The sequence below is a fragment of the Notothenia rossii genome, assembly GCF_949606895.1.
Source record: "Notothenia rossii genome assembly, chromosome: 4".
In the NCBI taxonomy this organism is placed as follows: domain Eukaryota; kingdom Metazoa; phylum Chordata; class Actinopteri; order Perciformes; family Nototheniidae; genus Notothenia; species Notothenia rossii.
Genome location: NC_136902.1, coordinates 77,603,607 through 77,627,328, shown reverse-complemented (window position 1 = coordinate 77,627,328; position 23,722 = coordinate 77,603,607). Strand labels below are relative to the sequence as shown.

The following is a 23,722-nucleotide window of genomic DNA, read 5'->3' as shown; positions in this document are numbered from 1 at the left end:
GTTATTTTTCCAACTGAGTGAGGGAAAAATTATAATTGCTGTAATTAGGGCGGAGCAGAACTGTGACATTCTGTCAATGTCTGGCACCGCTTTCTGCTCGAACACTTTGTTTGCTGGCATTTTCAACCCCTTTATTTACCTATGAGACCAATTTTTTTTTTCGGAGAATGGGACACAGAAACAGAGATTGAAAGAGAAAGAAAGAACCTAAACTGGTCATCTGACAAACACGCTGTGTGTATTATGACAGCTTTAAAAATAAACAGCTTTCCACCTGGAGAAGCAATAACCCCCACATGTACACTTGTCCTACCTTGGTGTCAACAATGGAGCAGGCCATCTGTTTCACATAGGCCAGGTCAGAGCTCTGGGGCATCAGGACAGATTCTCTGGTCAGGCCGATCTGGATGATGAAGGAGACCCCTGCAAGAGTGGGAGGAAGAGGGGGTATCACAGCCCCCCCAGGAATCTGCACTGTTGTCAGGTCCGTCATAGGAAACCCCCCCTGAACGGGCAAAGAGGGCATGGATATGGGGGTCCCTGGCTGCATCACGGTAGACCCTGGAGGTGAGGAGCCCCCAGGAGGAAAGAAGACCTGGGCCATGGCCCCCGAGGACATACAAGGGCTAGCGTTAGCCATCCTGTGTCAATGCCTGAAGCGCTCTACATACAAACACACGCCCAGGTACAGTGTACAGTTCCCAGGAAACCCTCACTCATTTGAAACCGTCTCAGTGGATGAGAGAGGGATGCACACGCTGACACATGGAGAAACACACACACACACACACACACACATACATACACATACACATACACACACTGAGCAGAGTCCCGGTTCCTCTGCGTCCTGTGTCCGCTCCCTTCTAGTGGATCAAGGAAGAAACCCTTATCCAGGAAGTTGTTTTTTTTCCTTTCTGCCACTTCTTCCGAGCGCTCTTGTTATAAAACTCCTGTTATAGTCCTTGCATGACAGGCATGAGCAGTGTGTGTGAGGGTCTCATCCCCCGTCTTCCCTCCTTCCCCTCTTACTCGTCCAAAGTAGCTGCTCTGCAGGGGAGAAAGTCCAAGCTTGATTGTGAAACTCCCGGGTGTGGGAGAGAAGAGAAACAAAAATAATGCCAAACTTTGTTGTGCCTTTCCTTCAGGCTGAGTTACAAAATGGCCTCCTTAAACAGGAAACTGTGAGAATGAAGGAGAGCAAGAGACTGCACTCCTTTTACGAGTCTTGCCCTGTTTCAGTTTCAGCCCCAGTTCAGTCTTTTTGGTGAAAAAGCACACAGAGAATGAGCCGCGTGAGGGTACCTCCCACTCCCCCTCCCTCCTGTTCTCGCATCTGTGATCTTGCCAAAGCCAGGGAGGAAGTGAAATGACTGACGCAGCCTGAAGCCAATGGCCAGCCAGAAAGTCCCGCCCTTTGACTCCTGGTTTCTCCCGCCTCCCTTTTCCTCTGTCTATCTTTCCCGTTCCTTGCTTTGGGGTAATGTGTGTCTTGTTTGCTCCCTCCCTGAGTGTAGGCCAGCAAAGATCCTGCCTGAGGGGAAGCTCGAAATTCGCAAACCCTCCCACTTCTTCCTCATCTTCTTTTTACTGCATAAGCCTCTTTCTATCCCTCTGTAAAACTCGATTTCCAGCCTTATTTAGGCTTTGTTTGTAACACATATTTTTCTTTGCATATTTTAGTGACACACCTATGCAGAATGAGACCACACCTACTTACTTAACCCTGAAATTGTTTTCATGCAAGTTGACTGCAAGTTTCAGTAAAATGGGGAACTTAGCTGGTACTTAGCACACACCAGGATATACTGGGTTAATTCAATCACCAGAATGACTGTGCGCAACACTAATCAATGTATTACATTAAAAGCATGCAGATTAATAATAACTTGTTGGCAAACCTTCTCACCATTTCCATTTCATTAACACTGATGAACCACATGCAACTGCACCCTTCGGAGTTTGACGGGAAAACTCAATAACTTTACAGCTGCAAATGTTTGCTAGGATGCTACTATCCACCACAAGAGGGCACTGTTTACTATAGATGGAAATTGAATTAATTATCCTCAATAGAAACGTATCCTTAGTGCTGCTTTGTTTATTTTTTACTCTGTGTTTGGTCTCATTTAAAAAATGTATATAGATAAGGAGAAGGGATATGAGAGCATATTCCATTAGGGGGGACTACAGCACAATTTTCCTAGTAGCTTATGTATTACTTTTGTATGTTTTTCAAATGAAAGATAAGTTCTTCAAATATATTTAAACCTATTGTTGCATTATAAACATTTCATGTAGTGGAGAAAAAGCTTGGGGTTGATTATTCATTATTGGTTCTCAGTAGCTGATAGAGCACATGTGGCAAGAAGTGGAAAAGCAGAGATAGACTCTTTATAAATCAGGCCACTGTCAAAGAGCATTCTTTCCAGTCATTTCATTTATCAAATGTGACCCTGGATGGTAGCTTTTAAAGGGGAACATCAATTTTACAAATCAAGTTAAAGATACTCAGCCTTTGAAAACAGCAGTAGGATATTCACTGGGCATTCTTGACTTTGGAAATGACAAAAAGTCTAAAGACAAATAGTTGCATATTAATAGACTTGGGAGTTAGTGTATGTTATAAAAGTTTTAACATGGTAACTGAACTTTATGAAATGGAGAAGACCATACAAAAAAAGATGTGTATATGTTTGATTATGTAGGTATTTTTAGATATGTATGTGTAAGCGATACTTTCATGTGTCTAGTTCTTTTGAAAGTCTCATAAGCTAACTAGAAGGGAAGAAAGACAACACAAACACAACTCTCAGTTCACTGTACAAAAACTTCATTTTTTGCTTTTTTCTTCCTTAATGACATACAACAGGGGACCCGTAAACAAAAAGAGAAAGTCATTTGATACAAGCTAGAATGCAGTTCAAAAATATATAATAAAACAAAATTAATAAAAAGCAGGTCTCTTATCCCTTGTAGTTAGAGGAAGTAGTTTGAATACAGCTTCATATGATGTACAAAATATCACACAGTGATAAATTGCTAATAAAAAAATAAAAACACAAAGAAAAGAGAGTCCTTTACCTTGGCCTCTGACTGGTAACAGATTTTTTTTAACTTATTTTCTGAATTTTTCATGTTTTTTAATCATTTTTGCTTTTTTACAAGTTATACATTGTCATTATCAATCACAAGCAAGTTCTATGCCTAGCCAGGAAGAATGATTCACTTATGATACTACAGTATTCTTACATCTTAATAATCATAATCAAGGAAAAGAAATGTAAGAAAAAAAACAAGGAAATGATGGACATTTACAGCACGTAATGGCATCTCTAGTCATCATTTACAACTTCTGTTTCAATTTCTTTTTTGATGTGTCATACTGATTTGTCTTTAATCTGAGAAAGGGGCCATCAGTTAATCTCACTATCCAATAACTGTGAGCCACAGCGGGTTCAACCATTGTAGTATTTACTCCTTAATGTAAAGTAATTGCCTGTAAAACATTATTGTATGCACCCTGTCTGTTACCACTCTTCAACAGAAGCATCCATACTTAGATGTAGTGCAAAGTGGAGCCAAAAAGTAGTTTAATGTGATAATAGGACGTTCATTCCAGCAGCAGTACTATAATATAGTCGAACCCAGATCTTGAACAGCACACTCTTTTAGGAAAACAAATCAGAACTATGAATCCTCTTGTCCAAAGTCATTAGGAACAGAGTGTTTACCTCTAGGCAACATTGAACCCTTGGGTCTGAACTCTGACCCGTAGTGTGACCCTGTATTCTTAAAAATGTGGAGGATGCCCCTTAACCAACTGATTGAACATCTAATTGTATTTTTCCTCTAAAGACAATAAGATAAAATGACTCAAGTAGTTTGAAGTCATGTCAGCTCTTAAAGGGCTACTCTTACCTAAAGCAAACCAAGTTTCCTGGAGTTATCAGAAATAACTACAGGACACAGACAGAGATAGATGAGGGGTGTCTCAAAGGAACTTGTTTTCCACCTAAATCAAATGTTCTCTGAGTTTTGTTCAACATCAGCAGCAACAGTAACACATCGGCGAGACTGATTTTGAACCTAGTCATGTTACTTCTATAAACTGACACCCACACATTGTAAAAATCAACTCATCTTTTTTCTTTTTTTTAAAAAAGGGACCTTTTCTTTCTCCTCCTGAGGCTATTTCTCCCAGCATGCCTCTTCTGAAAGAGACCAGCTTCACATCATTAGCTCTCATGGGAAATGTGCTACTGTGCTACTGATGCACGTCAAATCAACACGAGGGATCCTCACCTCAACACACAAGTGAAGGTAATGTCAAACTCTCTTTTTTAAAAGCCTGATTCAATTACAGCACGCCAGAAACAAGCACTGCCTACATACTGGCACCCACTTCAGGATGAAATGAAAAAGACGATCTGAAGAGCTCTCATCTGAGGAGTCATTTTCCTTAATGCAACTATCATCAGCTCTCCTCAAACCTGAAACGATCCCTGCCAACCTTACTCGCAAACCTTCAATGAGAGAAATGAACACTGAACTTCAATTCTGAAATCAGACCACAAGTATTGAAATGATTTAACAATGAAATGTCATTTAAAAAAGCATATTCACTCTTTAGCCCGTTGAGTGAGAAACACAGTCTCTCTCTCACATGTACACACAAAGTAGGTCCCTGATTCTGACTCAAGACTGACAAGGTCTTTCATAGCACCGTGATTTAACTAGTGCATATTCAAACACGCACACTCTTACAGTGTTCAGTGGAAAGCACCAAATGACACAAACGGCGTCATTTGTTGAGACAGACTGGCCTCACTACCCCTGTATCTCTGCGGACACGAACTGTACTTGTATGATATCCATCTGTAGCTAGTAAATGTGGTGTGAGAGCATCGGTCTGCAGAGTTCACACTGACCATCTGTAGAAATGTACCATGATTGTGGAGTTATGTTCATTAATCTTGTACAGCAGAGTGTCATTTTATCTCACACACATATTTAGAGGCTGAATCATGGGGATGCTATCATACTCGGACATACAATGAGACTTGGCCATAAAGCTGAAATTAAAGCTATTTGTTCAACACTGGTTAGCAACTGTCTAATGTTTCCTCACATCATAGACAACTTTAACATTCTCCAACCCCGAAAATTGCCACCACACACGCTCTACCTGGAGTCTTTGGAATGTAATACATTGAATCCCATTGTAGATGTTGGGCAGGTGTTTTCCGCCCACACTGGGAAACTTAACTGTTATTAGTCATGCCTACATATGTATGCTAGCCACAAGCAATTTGTTAAAAAAAGAACTCAAATGAAAAGTTGAGGTGCATTTGTGCATCGTGTGCGATGTGCAGTGCAAGCTGTGGTTCCTCTGTGAAATGTGAGTAGTGTGTCGGCAGGTTGAATGAAATAAAATCAAAAGAACAGAATATTGTAGTGTAGAAAAAGTGTTTCTCCAAAGATTATTATTCGAAAACAGAGCGATTGGGATTTTATAAAAAAAAGCAGTGTGATTGGTATAAGAAGAAGTCACTGAGGCATCAGAGAATAGTGAGGAATGGAAGGGAGGTGACGTCCTGTGGCGATGACCCAACCAGTGGGGTGCAGGAAAAGTGTGTGTTGGGTGTTGTGTGTGTGTGTGTGTGTGTGTGTGTGTGTGTGTGTGTGTGTGTGTGTGTGTGTGTGTGTGTGTGTGTGTGTGTGTGTGTGTGTGTGTGTGTGTGTGTGTGTGTGTGTGTGTGTGTGTGTGTGTGTGTGTGTGTGTGTGTGTGTGTGTGTGTGTGTGTGTGTGTGTGTGTGTGTGTGTGTGTGTGTGTGTGTGTGTGTGTGTGTGTGTGTTTGTGTGTAAGCAGTTGAAATGTGTTCTGTCGTCTTCAGTCTCTTTTCGCCCAGTTGTTTATGTCGGACTCTAAAAATGCAGAAACAAACAAAGTTAGGCCGACAGCCGTTCACAACTCCTCATGACATATCATGAAAGGCAGAAGACATTAGGCTCAAAACGTTTATCAATTGGTCATTTAGAGTTGTAAAAATCAAACAAATAAGAAGTCACACCACATCAATAAAGTTAGGGGAAAAGTAATAACTTCACAACTATAGGTTGGAAAATGGAAGCCATAGATCATTAACAAAAAAAAAAAAAATTAGAATTTTGTGAAGTTCAGTTTTTTTTTTTATATAGCCATAACGGGGTATCGGGAAATCCGTTGAGGTCCACTGCAGATCTACTTCGAACTGTAGGCTATACATGCAATTTTAGACCTAAAGAAAATACAATTCCCAAAATGCAACTCAATAGCTTTTCAATAAACCCCCAAATGGCTGTTAAATGTGCTTCTATCAAACTCCACACCACCAGTGTGTAATACGGGCTTCCTGTCAAAGACTTGAAGAAAAATGAACCCCCTATCTCACCAGAATGACAGCAGAATGCTTTCAGACAAAGATCTTGGCAAGTGCATCTGCGCCGGCACTGGCGATAAAGGGCTGTGAAGAGTGGAAGGCTACGTCATGGATGGCCTCGTCGTGCTTCTTCCTGTGAGCCGTGATCTCCTGCACGCACGTCCTGTTGTCCAGCATCCACAGGCGCACCGAGCAGTCATGGCCTGCAGGGGGCAGAGGAAAGGGGGGGGCAGAGGAAAGGGGGGGGCAGAGGAAAGGGGGGGGAAGAGGAAAGGGGAGGGAAGGGGGAAGCAGAGGAAACAGCTTATTAGGTGCAAAGGTCCCTGAGGAATGCAAGGTGCAGGATCCCCTTATATTGTCTTCCAAGGTAGATTTAGTGTTTCTTCTTCAATGCATTACATCGTCATTTTAAGCGAGATCGCAGATTGTACTGATGCCTTCTGATTATTTTTGTTTTATCTAAAACAGGTATTGTGTTATACAGGTATAGGTGGGGTATAAATAACCTTTTGTGATTGTGAATAAAGTGTGCAGAGGAGAAGAGGGTATTTTTTTTTTATATGAAATAAATTATAAAGATTGACTTTACTGTAGAGGAAGCCTGATTCTAAGGTGTAGGCAGCTAAATAAGTACTCACTGCCGGAGATGAGGTAAGTGCCGTTAGGGTCCGTAGTGAGACAGGTGACGGCATCCAGGTGAGCGACCATTGAGTGGACAACTTTACCTGTACAGACACACAAAGCAAGCTCATTTAGACCCATTCACATACTATAAGATAAAAAGAGAGGAGAAAGAAGGAATCAACTGACGAGTCTACAGATGAAAGACCTGCAGATACCTGTCTTGTTGTCCATGAAACGGATGGTGCGGTTCTCATGGGCAGTGATGGAGACGGGCTCAGATGGGTGACTGACAACACGGTTGATCAGCTCACTGCCTGCGAAGGGAGAAAAACCACTCGATTGTTTTTTTATCTGCTCATTTAACTATTTATTTTTTAACGTATCTCAACAGTGACCAATATTACGCTAGAACAAATAGGGTCCTGAACATACCATCCTTGGTCTGTGTCTCTAGCGCAATGATGCTTTGCTCCGCGTTGAGGTCATAGAGCAGTGTCTCTCCAGCGTCGAATGACACCACCACCTGGTTGGGGTCAGTGGCCACAAATGCTACTGATGTGGGTGTGCCGTGCTCTGGGAGAAGACAGGAGGAGGTTAAAGTTGTGAGTCATGGACGCAATGCAAAGCTCAAAAGCATGTCTACACACTCCACATAAATGTCTACCTCTTTCTTTATTGAAGACAGACAGACAGGGAGCTGAGTTCTGAGGGTCCCAGATGCGAATGGTGCCATCGGCTGAGCATGAGGCAAGACGATGATGAACTGCTGAGAATGTTAGACCCCACACGCTGTCCTCGTGACCGGATAGTACACTGCTCTCGATGCCCGGATCTAGATAATCAAACACACGTTAAAAAAGGGGAAAATGTAAAATTTGAATATTCTTATCCATCTGCAGTTGAGAATGGCTGACCATAGTTATCATAAGGATCCACATTGAGGTCGGGCATCTTCCAACATCTGACAGCTCCGTCTATTCCCCCGCTGTAGCAGGATTCTCCGTCCTCGCTCATGGAGAGCGACAGAGCAGCTCCACTGGACAGAAAGAGAGAGAGAGAGAGTGTTTGCACTGCATCTGGGTGCGTCAGTGACACAGTGGGCGACTGTGGCTACGAGGGATGGTGTGTGAATGTGTATGAATGTTAGTTCCTAGAGCATGGTACACTGCTCTGTATGAATGGGTGTGAAAGGGTGAATGACTTGTAGTATGTAAAGCGCTTTGAGGGGTCGTAAAGACTGGATAAAGCGCTATATAAGTACAGTCCATTTACAACATTGGAATTTGTACTCACCTGTGTGCTCTAAATGTGTAGATGGGCTCAACATCCAATGCTGCGTTCCTGTGAAGGGACAGTCTTTTACATTTCATTCTTAGTTTTATTTCTTTGCTATGTTTGATTTTACGTTTGCACGTTGTTATTATTCCTACTCCAAAAATAAAGGGGTAGGGTTCTTACTTTTTAGAGTGCATGGACTTGTTGAGGTTCCACAGTTTTAGTGTTCCATCCTCGGAGGCTGTGAGCAGCACTGCTTGGCTGGGGTGAAAGGTCAAAGCACGGATGGCATCGAAGTGGCTACGTAGTGTGAAACGAGGGTTCCATGTCTTCTTAAACTCGTCTCTGTTATCCTGCATCTGACGGGACATACGTTCAAAAAGAGTCACATATTCTGAGTGTGCACATGTATGTTGGATTACATCCCATGTATTGACCAGTAGATATATGTAATTACATCCATGGAGAGATCGTTGTCATTGGCAACGGTGAGATCAGCCAGTTCACCCAGGTTCATGTCCCCTCCCCCGACGGCATCCATAATGAAGACGTCAGAGGAAAAACCCAGGGCTCCACCTGCAGGTTTAGGGGTGGAAGTTCACAAAAGTTACCCTAAAAACATCACGGCCTGATAAAGACAGGCCTAGGAAAAGAGAATGGAAAATATAGCAATAAATCTCCCAGGCAAGAGTCCAGTCATCTTGTTTTCTTTACTCCCACATAGTGTACCAGCGGATTTATTTATAGGTGTTGGAGCAGTTTTGTAAGTCTACCCCACGCAGGTTTTAAAATGGAACAAGACAGCATCTAAATTTGTTGTCTGGCGTTCAATCTGCAATCATGCTTGTAGAGCAGTAGAGGAAAGTCTAAGGTCTTTGATGGGGCATAATGGTGGGAGGGGTCTTACCTTCCCCGGAGCGAGCTTGTCCCGATACGGAGGGGGGCGGGGTGGGTTTAGGGGGGAAGTCCGACATCATGCCTTGTAACTTGTTCCTGCGGTTCTCTGAACCCGGCAAGAGGAGAGAGACACAAAACATCCAGTCATGCAGATGGGCGGAGGAAGGATGGAGAGGCCAGCAGACGGACAGATAAGAGACAGACGGATGTAGACAGAGGGCAAAAAAATAGACTTCATTCTTTAAATGCAAAACAAACACCCATACAATTTGAATGACTCTTCAATAAGAATGATTTTAAAAAGAGCACAGGGTCACAGCGTAAATATGTATCAAATAATGAAATGTGCGCGTAGAAAAAAGGGCAGCATGCGTGATAACCTTTGAAATGACCCCACCCTGCACCACACAAAATACATCTATGGACAAAGGTGGCGGCTACACAACTCTAAAGAGTCACAGACTGACAAGCTCGTGAAACAGGACAGAGAGACAGGTGGTTGGGAAAAGAGGTCGGTTTTATTGACAAGAAGAGATGCCAGGACACAATGAGAAGTAAAAGATAAAAAAAGTGAGCAGGGAGGGGGAGGGGTGGGGCGCAAAAAAGACAGATACACTGGTGGCAGTGATTCTGGCAGTGCTGATGATGTTGCTATGGCAACAGCGTACCTAGCTCCCGTCCGTCCCCCGAGATGCGGGCCTCTCCCGCCCCCTCCCCATCCTCCCCCGAGCCCAGGAAGTCAAATTCACTGAGGGCGTCTTCCGAGTCGTCTTCGTCCTCCTCATCCTCCGGGTCCAGGTCCGTGGTCATGGGCTCAGACTGGACACAAGAAGAGAGAGGAGAGCGTTCATAATGTGACGAGTCATGAATAAAGCTTGCGTTAAGACATTCAGATGTTCCTCGTCTTCCCAACTTAATTTCTAAATCTCACATCTTACCTTTACACGGGACTTTTTGTTCTTGCGCGGTCCATCAATGCAGTCAGTGGCCATGCCTTGAAAGTCATCTTCCTCGTCACTGTCGTCTTCATCGTCGTCCTCGCAGCCATGCAGGAAGGGGATTTTATCGAGCACCGAGCTGCCCAGATGTTCCTTAGAGTTTTCCTTGCCCGCGTTCCTACGAATGCAAACAAACTTTTTCAGTCAAAAAGATAATACAGGACAATACAGGTTGACCTCAATTATACTTATTTATATATAATACCATATTATAAGAAGTTTGGCCACAGCAGTCTTCATTACAGTTTAGCTTTTTAATAAATATTATTATTGTAGAAAAGTTTTATGGATACACGTGCTTTTTCATTTACTTTTCTACTTGTAAAGAATACTTTTTTGAATAGATTCGTGCTAACTTTTTCTTATAATCTTACCATGTTGTCATGGTGGAGGATGCCCTCCGTTTTAGACATCCTTTCTGCGTCTTGTTCTGTTGGCTTTTGAGATCAGGGTGTGCTTTTTGTTTCACTGTCTTCACATTTCTGCTACAGATAAATGCTACTCACAGAGCTGCCTCAAGATACAATGATGACTCATGTTCTGTCTCACCTGCAGTAAGTAAGTTCTCCTATTGATAATAACCTAACTGCACTCTAGCCTACTGTTGGTTTTCTGTCTGCTCGACCATTTTCTAGTTTCTGGCATAGCACTGTTTGCACAAACTAATACATAGATTTTTCTAATGGGTCTTAGTCAGATGATCTTAAGAGGAGCGGTGTGTGCACTGCCAACAAAGCATACCATAATATCTCAAGGTCTGTGCATAGACGATCATATCAAGATGAGTAAATTAGGATGTCAGTATTTGCAAATGTTTGCAGTTTTATACCAGATATTAAAGATGAATATCCTGATTAAACTATTAAAAATGTTCATCTTTAATTCACATGATGTATCATGATTTAGGCTTTGTGTAGCAAACTGTGGGTTTTTTCATTTTTCTGATAAAAATGGAACACTTATTTAATAATAATAATAATAATAAATGTTATTTATACAGCGCTTTTCCTGGAGCTCAAAGCGCTTTACAAGTAAGTACAAAAGAAATGATGTAGGGTTCTCACCTCTTGATTTGTTCCTCTATCTGTCTGACCAACAGCGACTCCCCCCCCGCCCGGGGCTCGGGCTCAGGTGAGCTTTCAATGGGGGCAGGCCCGTTAGCCTCGGGGCTGCTCCGCCCGAGCAGCGAGCGCACACGCTTAGACCGCATGTCCAGGATGGTGTCTGAATAGCCCACCTCCTCAAGATATCTACATTCACAGGAAAACCACACATGAATACATAACCACATTCATATGATCTAGTCATTGGAGTGTAGATCACAAATGTAACACTTATGATAAAGCACTAATGAAACATATTAGTATATTACTGAGATCAAAAGGAGCTGATGACAGCGAGGCCTTACTTGCGTAGTAGCTGACGTCCCTCCTTCCAGGACATCTGATTGGCTGGCTCAGAGTCTGACTCAGCCGGCCCATTGGGAACTACAGAAAGGATTGGTCAATAGTGATGCAACAGCAATGAGCAGAACATTTGAAAAGCAGCAACTTTGAGTGTCTTCTGAAAGTGAAGCCAAAGTAACAGATAATGTAATCACTTACGTTGGTCTGCCTCTGTCTCTGGTTTCTTGTCTCCGGGACTCTGATCGTTTCCCGTCTTAAGCTTCTGGTGTTTAGCCCTGCAACCCCACAAAATACCACATGAGGGCAGTACGACAAGCAAATATAGGAAATCCTTTAATGATCAAATGACAGACAGCTGTCCGAGTGGATAACAGAAAGAAGGAGTTTGCTGCCATTTGTCTGACCTCTCTTGTTTCAGGGCGTACTCCAGCATTTTGATCCGCCTCACCAGGTCCTGTTTCATGTTCTCCTGCCCCTTCCTCTCACCCTGAAGGAATGCCACCTGAGCCTGAAACACATATACAGGATGGTAAGGGACACAAAGTACCTTAAGAAAAGGCACACACATACAGTACAGCAACATCATTAAATACATTTCAATTGACACTGTAACTGCATCCATATGTATCTTAATTTAAGATAGACGCTTTTAGATCAACAAAGATCACAAGCCAAGTCCTTGAATGGGAAGAAAAAAGTTTGATGTGACAAGCATAGCAAACATGACTTCTGAGAACCAGAGGAATAAGTAGAGGGTTGTAGAACAGGGCTCTTATTTTTAACTTCTCCTAACCAAGGCCTCAGTGCGCATCTGCAGAAGAAGAAAAACAAGACACACACTAGCCAAATTCAAAACCCTCTTTTAAAACACATCCTTCCTTTGTGTGCTTCCCCTCTCATTTTCCTTCCGCTTCCTTCCTCACTGAGCCGATAAAAGGCTTACCTCAAGGAATGAAAATATTCACTGCTCATTCTTGCCATACGGCAAACAATTAAAGTGTTTGTGAAAAAATGTGATAATGAAAGAATTATGGGTGATAACACTGTCAAGATTTGACGAGGGCTTTGTTTAGACAGGATCTTCCTCTTGGTATTGCATCATAATGCAAGACTTGACAAAGGTGTGAAAGGGATCCTGGAGCGGATGAGAAAGTTTGATAACACATTTTAAAACATGCTGTGTCTAGCAGCAGGTGATGATTTACAGTGGGCAGTTTCTGGCCTCTGTGGGAATAGAAAGATGTGAAGAAAAAACAACATACTGTAGATCCTAGTTAGAAATAGGGTTGAAATGCCACTGCAAGATAACACGGTATGACAATTGACGTTTATCAAAATGTGTAAATCCGCTTTTAAACCGTATAAAAAAAACTCAAATGAGTGTATGTGTGAGTGTGCACAAACAATTTTACAGACAGGAGCACATTATTGTAAAGCTCTTAATAATAACCCAATTCAACATACCATAGTGCTGCTAACATCTATTCTAAACTAATGTGTTTTAGTTACATAACTATTTATGTATTATTATAATCACATGCTATCTTATCAGATTTGAAATTCAGCTTATTAATATAATTCAGGTTTCATCCCTTTAAAGGGTCATAATAGTAATAATAATACTAAGAAATAGAAAAACGACTATATACTGTACTATATACTATAAACATGTCATACCGTTACAACCCTAGTCAGAAGTAGGTTAAAAGGCCTGTTTCTACTCTCAGGATTTGCATACAGGTGATTGTAGGGATCATTGTTTTGCGTTGTCTCCATCTACCAGTGTTTTTCTTTCTCTCTGTGTGGTGCTGGAGCATTGATACCCGTTGTTTTACAGTCCATCTCTCCTCTGCATGTCTCTGTCTGTGTCCACGAGTCTGCTCCCACGCGCATACACAGTTCGGTATAACTAGAACAGTCTAAAATCACTATCTCATGGGACAGGCACTCGGTCTACTTGAGAGGGTAGTCAATCACCCAGGAAAGAACACACACACACACACACACACACACACACACACACACACACACACACACACACACACACACACACACACACACACACACACACACACACACACACACACACACACACACACACACACACACACACACACACACACACACACACACACACACACACACACACACACACACACACACACACACACACACACACACACACACACACACACACACACACACACACACACACACACACACACACACACACACACACACACACAGTAACTGGCTGGGAGGGCGAGCGTAATACAGGATGATCTGTCAAGCAAACCTTACTACTACTACTACTACTGCTGCTGCTGAGTAATCCTGATTAATGCGAATTTGAGATAATTGCCAAAGCTAGCATGTCAATAGTGCAGGCCAGATCTAAGAGGGTGTGAAATACAGATAACGACGATGTTGTCGGAAAAAAAGCAATCAGATAAGAGACTGAAAACAGCATTTACTGGCATTTTTGCGGTCTACTAGTTAAATAGACTTCTAATCAGTGCCTCTATAGTAAATGCTAACATGCTATCATTATAATGTCATGTTCAAAGTAAACTTGCAAACATGTTTGCTTCTATTGATAAGGGTAAAGTCGAAGCTAGATCCACAATAATTACAAAGCTCTGTTCTGATAGTGTTGCTTGTTTTGGGTCAAGTAGAGCCAACTTGGGTAAAACCAATTCAGTTCAAGAGTAGGCAAAGTAAGATATGAGCTCCTCTGTACACGAAAAAACACTTCTTTTACAGAGATTTGTTTTCAGTTCAGCATTGATAAACAAACCTCTTCATAGACCATGCCCTAAAATCATCCGAGGGTCAACTAGCTGCTGATCGGTGGATGCTGGGAACTTCACCTAGTTAGCGTATGTTATTAAGGGCTAGGTCATATTTACTGAACTGAACAAATAGTTGAAACCAACAGCAGATCACTAAAAGCAGTCATAGTAATGTCACCCTACCATGAATAACCATTTGCTCATTTACTTATGTTCATGTGTATAAGTGTTGCAATCGATTAGCTGAAACAATCAAACAAAGTTGGTGACTAGTAAACTAAATTATTCAAATCATGAACGATCTTTGTAATTTCCACCTCTAGAAGGAATGTGTCTACTTCTTCCTTCAGGGGCAAGGCACACAACTTAATCTCCTACTCATACACACAGACGAGCTACAACCTGCTCACACACAGAGATAACTATCACACCCCTGTGTGCCGTGATCCCAGAAGGACAGGTTCATAGGAGTGTCCAAAACTTTAAAACCCTGACACTGCTTTATTGCTCAAGATAAAGCCATGGCTGCACACACACAATTATTAAGATGACAATGAACCCAGAATGTAAGAACTGCCCTTTTCTGAATCATAAAGGCAAAACAAAGGGATGATTCTGTCAAAGGGTCAATTGTATGTCATTCTCCATCTATTACTTACCTACTAGTTATATTTGGCTCTGACCTGGTTTTACTTGCTCCTCCTTTGTAACATGTATCCTTGAAAGTGGTAGGATAATAAGGTACTGTGGTAAAGAGTAGATGATTTTTCCGGGTACAAGAACAAATGCAGTTTGACAGATTAGCTTGTTAGGGAAAACAAGATCACAAAATCAATACCCGTCTTAAATTGTGTGAATTCAATCCACTCACAAAAACATGCATGGCATTGTATTGTTTTTAGCTTTCTTTGTTTGTTTTTATTATGCCCTTTGTCTGGTTCAGATTGGGATATGCTTGTTTTTACTCGTATGTGGGACCCGGGCCAACAGAGGTGAGACAAGGAACTCCATTCATTAGCTGTTACGGTGTTCTTATTGACCCGTTATATACAGTAAGAGCCAAACTGGAGAAGGTCAGGTCATCAAGGTATTCTAGAGAAAGATATACTTAAACTGAATATTGTTCCATGTTGAGGAATTACAAATTCATACTTCAAAGTCATTTGATATAGTCCTGCAAACACAGATGCTGTGGTTTTACTCATTGTATTATGTTGGTATTCTAACAACATACAAAGGAACCTTGTTGCGGGCAAACCTTTCGTGCCATCTGATCTGTCTTTCCTGTGGGGGGGTTTTCCTCGGTGTGACCAACTGCTGCTGACCTTTCCAGAGTTTGTTGTAGCATGGAGAGCTGACACATTTAGCCTTTTCTGTCAGTCTCCCTTTACTAGCTCCAGAACAGGGTCAAGGGCAGCTTTCCTCCTCCACTGGCCACCCTCCATCTTCTCATCCCTTCATCCCCATCAGAGCATCAAGGAGCCAGCAAGTAGAGCAATGAACTTTTCTGGGACAGGCTGCTTTGATGGAACATATCATAGTGTGTGGTATTCAGCGTGAGAACGACAACATAAAAAGTTGGGCTGGTTGCCTAAGTTGGATTTGAAGATGATTGAAACGAAATGGGAAGCAATTAAACTGCATGTCATGAACGTTTTTAAATCAAAGGGGAAACAAATGTAATCATGATTTTCCAGATTTCAGGGGAAGAGCAGAGAAAGAAACAGGAGGGAATTACAAACAGATAAAAAAAGATACCTATAATAAAAGGGGGGAAAACACATCACTGCATGTTAAACAGGAGCTCTCTAAGTGAACGAGGCCGGCACATACTGTAACGATATGGCACATATGGATGTCATATTTGTGTCATAGCTGAGAGCGCAGAGCTATTAATTAGAGATGTGTACACTCAACAGGAAGTGATGTCAACTGGGTCACCAGTAATCTATTCTAAACAACTACTGACACTGACTGGTTAATACAGTTAATTAGCTGAAAATGAGAATAATAGAAAGAGGTAGTAACAGGTAACGGTTCCCTGTTCTCTATAGAATAACGTGAGGGACTTTGCTGCTCAATCTGTTAATATAATAAATTATAATGAGTATCAGGTTAAAATAAGTCTGCTCAGGCAGTGCAGTGGTAATGTAATTTGATATAACATGCTGGAAGAAGCCTCATGTGTGTCTTAAGAACAGAGAGACAAGGCCACTGCCACCTGTCCCTTTTGCTGCCGTCTTATGGTTGCGCTGGGACGTCCCACCTGGCCCACTGCGGGGAGGGTCTTCATTCCTGGCATGTCACATGAGACGCGAGAGCACAGGTGGCCCTTCACACTGAAAACCCATTCAGGGAGACAGTACATGTGTTACAGTCTCACTAGGACGCGCTGTGCTACAAAAACAGACATCCACGCAGCCGCACAGAGACTCACATGGTCATCAAATAATGGTGATGGTTTTGCAAAATGTTGCATATAGCTTCCCTGTCCTGTTAGCTTTACAAATGCCATAAAAACTGAAAATGCCATGTATAGTTGCCATGTGAGTAGCATACATGTACAGTATGGTGCTAACTGTACAGGATATAGCCCAGGGGGGCTCCTAACTGGCATGTTGATAGCACTGCCAGCATGCTGGCAACAAAAGCCAAAGGCCTGTGGACTGTGGCCTGAGGGTGTTCAAATGTAAGCTAGGTCAATTTTTCAGCCTGGCACTCGAGCAATCCCTTCTTTCTCTCAGCACAGGACGTGGTACTAATTGTACCCATGAAACCAGACCATGTGTAGCAAATACGCACACGCAAACAAAGTCCCATAACAAGCACTAATGGCTTGTTGCACATAACGATGGCCGTTTCTGCCTTCCATTCCCACTCCTTCACACACGACTTTAAAAGCACGGAGCAAAACCAGTTTGTTATTGTTCATCCATATTTTATCACAGCTCCTATTTATAACTACATGGGGTTGAGTCAGGGGCAAAGTGGGATGCAGAGTATCAGAAGAGAGCCTATGATATGTTTTTTTTTATCTGTGGTTTTGTCAAGCTCATAAACTCCAGAAGATATATCAACGTAATTACAAGCAAACAGCGGTTACAGGAGAGAGAGACCACAAATGGGTAGGAATGAAAAGATATACTGTTCATCCCTTCATTCCCTCAAACACATCTTTGAATGTGTGCATGTTTACCAAACCTGCTTTAATCCTGGAGCAATTTGATGAGAAGGCACAATCTTCTGCCTCAGAAAGTTATAGCTGCATGCATTCAGGGGTGTTGCGTAGTAACACCCTCTTTCTTCTGCTGTCAGTCTCTAACAAGGACAATTAGGGAACCCATGCCTTGCTCAAGAACATTTTTATAGCATTGATTCACACGTTCTTGCCATTTAAAGACTTCAACTGAAAACCTTTAATAACACAAGTTCACTAATAGCATTGAGGGCAGCCAGCATGTGTGTTTGTAAGTAGCAGGTCATAGCATGTTTATATCTTTTATAGTTAAGTTGTAGTAGGATGGTAACCAATGATAATGTAAGAAAGTCGGAAAGAGTACGATTGACTTAGAAAATACAACTGCATTACTTACGTATAGACTAAGTGTGACAGACCCTTATTCAAAATGTGGATATCATTCCAATGCCACCTGATACACATTGACTACAAACCACTAAGTTAGATTAGGGCCTCAAGGAACTTTATCCGAGGGATGTTTTGTAATAAAAGTTGATTTCATGCAAAAACTGCCAGCAGCCCAAACTGTCACCCTGATAACTTCCTCTCTCTGTTTGCTGATTGTTTGATGGATCAATAACTTAACTATTAACTATTTTAATAGAAACTGCCCTTATGTGAGGACACCACTTGACAACAGATGCTCACATTACTCTCATTGTCAAATGCAGAGATTTCCAAGTGAACTCACAGCAATGTGTTATCATCTTTAACCTCAACAGAAAAGCCACATATTACCAAATGTGTCCCCAGAGCACATAAAAGCCATCTTAATGTGAATTTACAAATAAATGTTTTTTTGCAAAATGTCCTGCCAAAATAAAGTCCATCTTTATAAAGAGTCTGGTACAGGCATATTTTGCATGTGCATCTGCATTAATAACAATGATACAATGCAAGGTAGCCAAATCTAGACTCTGTTTACCTGCCTTATTATTTGCTGGACAATAGGCTTGCTATAGTAAGCTGAACAAGGCTGACCTTTCTAATCTAACTCGGTAGTGTAACTCTGTGTGAGTGAAATGTTACTTAACTGATTATATGGACAAAAGGCGTATAATAATGCTTCCTGCAAATATGTTATTTATGTTTAAAATGTACGAGTGCCCGTTTGGTTTTAGGTGATCTAGTGGAGGTCATAGAGTGTCTCCATTGTTATGCACTGTCTAGTAATCATACATCCTAGTCAATACAGTACACTATGATAGGGTGTAATGTTAGCCAGTTAGCATTGTGGCATCCCGAAACTGATTGATTGTAGTGCATGTGTGCTGTCACAAAGCGACACTAAAGGAGCTCCTGCCATACCCGCTCTGGCCTTTATTCGGATTTGCAAACGCAGGCTAAATGATAAACAAATTTACCCTGAGTTCGTCTCTCTCTGCCTCCCAGCGGTATTTCTCGGCCTGGAAGCGTCCCCACTCGTACTGGATGAAGTGTAGGATCCCAGGAAGCGACATGCCCGAGTCCCCGTCCTGTAGCTCCCTAGCCTGGGACGATCCGGGCATGGCCCCGGCGGCTGCCGCCGCCGCCGCTGCTGCCATCACCCCGGCCGCCGCAGCTGATGTCGCCGGGCCCGGTGCTGCTTTGGGCCCGTTTGGGTTGCGCCCCGCTCCGCTGCTACCTCCGGAGTTCGGGTTTGGTCCTCCGCCGGATCTATCCGCCTCCATTTTAACCGTTCAACCTTTCGCCAGGATAAGGAGGTGGAAACGGGCAGAGTGTACGAACAATAATAATAGAAAAGTACCTCGTACCCTTCTTCCAGCGCAGCAGCACTCCACTATAATCGACCCTCTTTTCTTCCTTTTTTCACAAGCACAGAGCAAAATTACTATTCAGTTAGCAAAATACTACACTTCCGCTTTCAAAACCTTCAAAATAAAACACGACAATGAAGATAAATATTTGTAAAATTGTGGCCTTTTTAGTTACCGATTTGCCATATTTATCATACATTCCTATTTATAAGTGTATGCTAAAATGACTCAAACATATGGGTTTTAAATGCATACAACTCAAGACAAATGTTTAAATGTTGTTTGCGAGTTTTACTCTGTAAATCCCGGATTTGTTTCCTCCTCCTTGTGTTTGCTTTTGGAAAAACCCAATGCGGGTGACAAATAAAGGGCCATGTTTGCAGTAATACACACTGAACATGTCGCTTGGGGAGTTCATTTCCTGCCATTTTGTGAGCAGGAATTTTGAGGAAAGTGAAGTTGGCAAACATTATCCACAACTGTGTTTCCTTTTTGAAAACGTTGCATTAAAACATCTTCACAACCCAATGATGATACAGGTCGACCGCTATTTTGTGTGCCATACAATCCCAACAGTTCTCAAAATAGCAAAGAAAATCGTCGACATGCATCCTCTTAATATTATTTGCAGTATGAAGAAGTGCAAAGATTTCATGATATATTTCTAATGCATTGTTTATTTATATTTATTTTTACAAATGTCCAAATACAGTTGCAGAAAGAGAGACAGAGCGAGAGAGCAATGCAATGTTGAACATAATTGTCATTTATTGTGTGAAAGTAACCTTTGGCCCAGCAATAGAGTTTTGATAAGTATTCGTATTACGTTTTTGTGGGAATACGTTTTCGAACATGCCCCTTTTATTTTGAAGAATCGAATGCGGAAGTGTTTCTGTTGTTGCTGCGGACATTGGGCATTTGGCAAGCGTGATTCGTGCAGATGGGTTTCATGGTTGTGTTTGGGTCCGGCTACATAGTAAAGGCATTTTTTGATGCGATTTGCGTGCACTTAGCTGTCGATTTCTTGATAAGATGTTAGAGACTCTATTTCAACCACAACCGTACAAATACTAGCTCAAAATGAATATGTATTGTTGTGTTGTCTGCCACTGATGGCTTGCTCCTCTGCTACCAGAGCATGCTAAAATGGACCATCATGAATACCAAATATAGTACAACAAAGTTAATAGGCTTAACGTTGTCAATGCTTCTGATAACTTGGCTAATGCATGATGGGATGGACTGCAGTTTATTTACAGGATACATTATGCATCCAAATGAAGGTAAGTTTTCATTTTACCATCCTGTTTTTAAAGATTGGTAATGCTGCTTGTTTATATATGAAAGTTATCCTTGCATAAAGCTATGGCTGCTTTTACATTTAAAATAACAGATTATTGCTAGCATAATTTAGTGCACTGCTGTCTTTTTCAAATTAAAGCAGTCCTCTGTTTCAATTTTAAATGAAAATAAGGTGTACCATACAGTCAAGGCATCTTCTTACATTCTCTTACCCAGGGATTATGAATAAAACAGAATTAATACATTTGTATATATTTGCTGTCTTTCACAGGTTGTCTTCAACGGTATCCCTTTACTGTTACACTAATGGGGACTTAAGACCCACCACTGGACTAATCTGTACTTCTCCTGATAGAGGAGCTGGAAAGTAAAATCAGTTGCCATGCGTGTCAGTCTGTGCCAGGGCCTGTTATCTGGCGCCATCCTCCTCAACCTCCTCATCCTCTACTTCGTGTCCCGGGCCCAGCAGCAAATGATGGAGAAGAGGAAGGAGCTTGGCAGGGGCACGAGAAGGTCAGCCCTACCGGCCTCAGGTCTGGGGGGAGGCCTAGGGGTTCTTGTAGGAGTTGGAGGTGACCTTGGAGTGGGCGGAGGTGAGGGTCACAGTCGTGGCCAACGCGTGACTGTTCTTCTTCGGGAGTTTGAAAACTTTGAGAATTACGTTGGGGATGTGGCTAACTCTTTCCTCCGCCAGAGACCCGAGCTTCCCTTCTTGGCTGTAGCTGACACGTCTCCGTACCCCCCCCTGCTGCTCCCAGAGGGGGCGCGCCTTCTAGTGCTCTCCCCCAGCCCGGACCAGCCACCGCAAGCTCACAGGCCTGAGTTTCACGTCCAGACAGAGTTTGTGCTGCTGGTGCCTGATGGAGTAGAATTGGAACAACCTCGGGCTATTGAAAGGCTCATCAGGGAGCTGGAAGGTGAGGGTGGGGGGCCTGTGAGGCTGGTGGCTTCCCCTGTGCTGGCTCGATCGGCTGTGCAGTGTCTCCACCTGCGGGTGAACCTCAGAGAGTGGACAGCCACCTACTCGCCGGCTGCGTCTGGAAGCAGTGGGAGTGTGTGTACGGCTCTACAAGGAGATGCAGTTGTCCTCATTCGCACTGAGGATCTATTTAACCTCTCTGTCCCTCTGGGGCGGCCCCTTTTCTCCTCGCTCTTTGTCCAAACTGCCTTGAGAGGCTGGAAGGTCAAGCTGCTGGAGAGCCCCTGTTTCGCCGCAAACCACCGGCCCCTCTTCAGCTCCGCTCACAACCAATGGAAGGCCGACACAAGATTAAAGGAGACCACCGGGAAGCTGATGAGGAGTTTTGGTCTAAAGCGACTCCTGCTGTCCGATGGGAAGGAACAGTGGTATGGCTGTAGTAAAGAGACGCCTCGCTGCTTTGGCACTGTGCAGGACGACACTCCAGACTACCTTTATCTGGATCGATGGACACCTCCCTGCTGCCTGCGGGCTCTCAGGGAAACCACCAAATATGTTATCAGCATCCTGGAGACCTCAGGTGTACGCTACTGGCTAGAAGGGGGGTCTCTTCTGGGCGCTGTCCGTCATCAAGACATCATCCCATGGGATTATGATGTGGACCTGGGCATCTACCTGGAGGATATTCCCAACTGTGATCACTTGAAGAACCTCGACTCAGGCTCTCTTGTGGATGCTAACGGCTATGTGTGGGAGCGTGCAGTGGAAGGAGACTTCTACAGGGTCCAGTACAGCGAGGCCAACCACCTGCATGTTGACCTGTGGCCGTTCTATCCGCGTAATGGCGTCATGACAAAAGACACATGGACAGAACACAAGCAGGATGTGGAGTTCCCGGAGCACTTTCTGCAGCCGCTGGTGCCCATGTCCTTTGCCGGCATCACCGCCTACGGCCCCAACAACCACCGAGCCTTCTTGGAGCTCAAGTTTGGAGAGGGCGTTATTGAGAACCCCCAGTATCCTAACCCCACAAAAAAGAGGCTGGACAGAAGCAAATTATGAGAGATGGAGACTCCAAAGCCTGTTTATGTTGTATTATATTTGTTTATTTAAAAACACTGAAAATGTTGCCTCAATTTATTTTATTGAAAGAAAAAAGATGATGCCTGAAAACTAATACGGTACCAAAAAAACTGTATTTGCTTTCTATTTTACAACAGTTATATCACCACTATGATCTACTGCCTGGTAAAGATTTCTTCATCAGTATTTGGATGTATAATCAAAAATGTATTCTGCCTTTCTAAGTTCAATGCAATAGTGCATTTACATCAGGCAAATTCAAAATGGTTGAAGACTGGTTTTACTACACGGTGCACTAAATCTGTACTGTAAAGTACACATATGACTGCTGTAAAGATGATACATACTACACATGTATTGTCTTGTTAATAGGTGCAAAGTACTTTATCTTAAACAGGATTTAAGATTATGTACAGAATAATTTATGCACTTGTACTTTCAATTTTGCACAGTTTGTGAATAAATGTTAATGTATATTTATCCCATTTGGCCAATACATCACCATGTTGTGAAATGAGAAACAAATCATCCTTAACCCTGTTATTGTTGGCAATAGGGGAGGTTTATATGGCCTTAGTATTCAGTAAAAAACATTAACTGGAATTTCCTCGATTAATAACCCTTAGCTCAGTTATGTGTGACTACTGAGCGCCCATTATTTATTTACTGAAATTGGAGGAGATTAATCAAAGCAAATATTTTAATTGTGAAGTTGGATGTACAGACTTGCCAACTTCTCTGGGTACAACATGTTTCCTATAATGTTGTTGCTTGTGTGTGATGTATTAAGATGTAACCCCAATTGTTGAACTAGTAAAATAAATGAATGATGTTTTATTAATTTGTTTTGAGGGTTGATGGCAAATACACACAGTATAAAGGAGGGTTGCAATTCTTTTTGAACACCAGGTGGCACAACATACTTTTTTTGTATTATCTGGCCTCTACAACTCCTAAGCTTCTGCACTAAGTTGTGTTAACCATACTGTTAACAGCATTATGGGAGTT

The 23,722-nt window shown here is 42.5% G+C and overlaps 3 protein-coding genes across 6 annotated transcripts in view; 1 reads left to right on the top strand and 2 right to left on the bottom strand.

Moving 5' to 3' along the window:
- Window positions 1-1,585, bottom strand: part of prkd2 (protein kinase D2) — a 43,377-nt gene extending 41,792 nt beyond the window's left edge. For both annotated transcript variants that reach the window (XM_079674712.1, XM_079674713.1), the window contains exon 1: window positions 314-1,585. In XM_079674712.1, coding sequence (XP_079530838.1) covers window positions 314-640 — 327 coding nt within the window. In that variant the 5' untranslated portion in view covers window positions 641-1,585. The remainder of the gene's footprint in view (window positions 1-313) is intronic.
- A 1,225-nt stretch (window positions 1,586-2,810) lies between these two features.
- strn4 (striatin, calmodulin binding protein 4) lies at window positions 2,811-19,505 on the bottom strand. Of its 2 annotated transcripts, XM_079674714.1 has the most exons (19): window positions 19,018-19,505; window positions 12,028-12,131; window positions 11,822-11,898; window positions 11,626-11,704; window positions 11,282-11,467; window positions 10,592-10,654; window positions 10,158-10,335; window positions 9,888-10,038; window positions 9,230-9,325; window positions 8,780-8,898; window positions 8,506-8,681; window positions 8,341-8,388; window positions 7,962-8,083; window positions 7,712-7,879; window positions 7,480-7,620; window positions 7,263-7,361; window positions 7,062-7,148; window positions 6,436-6,626; window positions 2,811-5,929 (listed from the first exon to the last, which is right to left on the bottom strand). In XM_079674714.1, exons 1-18 carry the CDS (start codon window positions 19,321-19,323, stop codon window positions 6,457-6,459), a joined length of 2,370 nt encoding a protein of 789 aa, XP_079530840.1. In that variant the 5' UTR covers window positions 19,324-19,505; the 3' UTR covers window positions 2,811-5,929; window positions 6,436-6,456. The 2 variants fall into 2 exon arrangements, with proteins under 2 accessions (XP_079530840.1, XP_079530841.1); XM_079674715.1 differs by lacking the exon at window positions 10,592-10,654 and having other exon boundaries at window positions 19,018-19,501.
- A 741-nt stretch (window positions 19,506-20,246) lies between these two features.
- On the top strand, window positions 20,247-23,555 carry fkrp (fukutin related protein). 2 transcript variants are annotated; one of them, XM_079678407.1, is made up of 2 exons: window positions 20,247-20,693; window positions 21,106-23,555. In XM_079678407.1, exon 2 carries the CDS (start codon window positions 21,185-21,187, stop codon window positions 22,691-22,693), a length of 1,509 nt encoding a protein of 502 aa, XP_079534533.1. In that variant the 5' UTR covers window positions 20,247-20,693; window positions 21,106-21,184; the 3' UTR covers window positions 22,694-23,555. The 2 variants fall into 2 exon arrangements, with proteins under 2 accessions (XP_079534533.1, XP_079534532.1); XM_079678406.1 differs by having other exon boundaries at window positions 20,249-20,693; window positions 20,984-23,555.
- Window positions 23,556-23,722: the final 167 nt, after the last annotated feature.

What these genes read in the sequence shown, in the direction of transcription:
- strn4 (XM_079674714.1), bottom strand. Translation starts at nt 19,323, where the DNA reads ATGGAGGCGGATAGATCCGGCGGAGGACCAAACCCGAACTCCGGAGGT. An exon ending in TACGCCCTGAAACAAGAGAG is followed by an intron (nt 11,899 to 12,027) that starts GTCAGACAAATG and finishes GTGGGGTTGCAG; the next exon opens with GGCTAAACACCAGAAGCTTA. An exon ending in ACAACGATCTCTCCATGGAT is followed by an intron (nt 8,682 to 8,779) that starts GTAATTACATAT and finishes ATGTCCCGTCAG; the next exon opens with ATGCAGGATAACAGAGACGA.
- fkrp (XM_079678406.1), top strand. Translation starts at nt 21,095, where the DNA reads ATGCGTGTCAGTCTGTGCCAGGGCCTGTTATCTGGCGCCATCCTCCTC.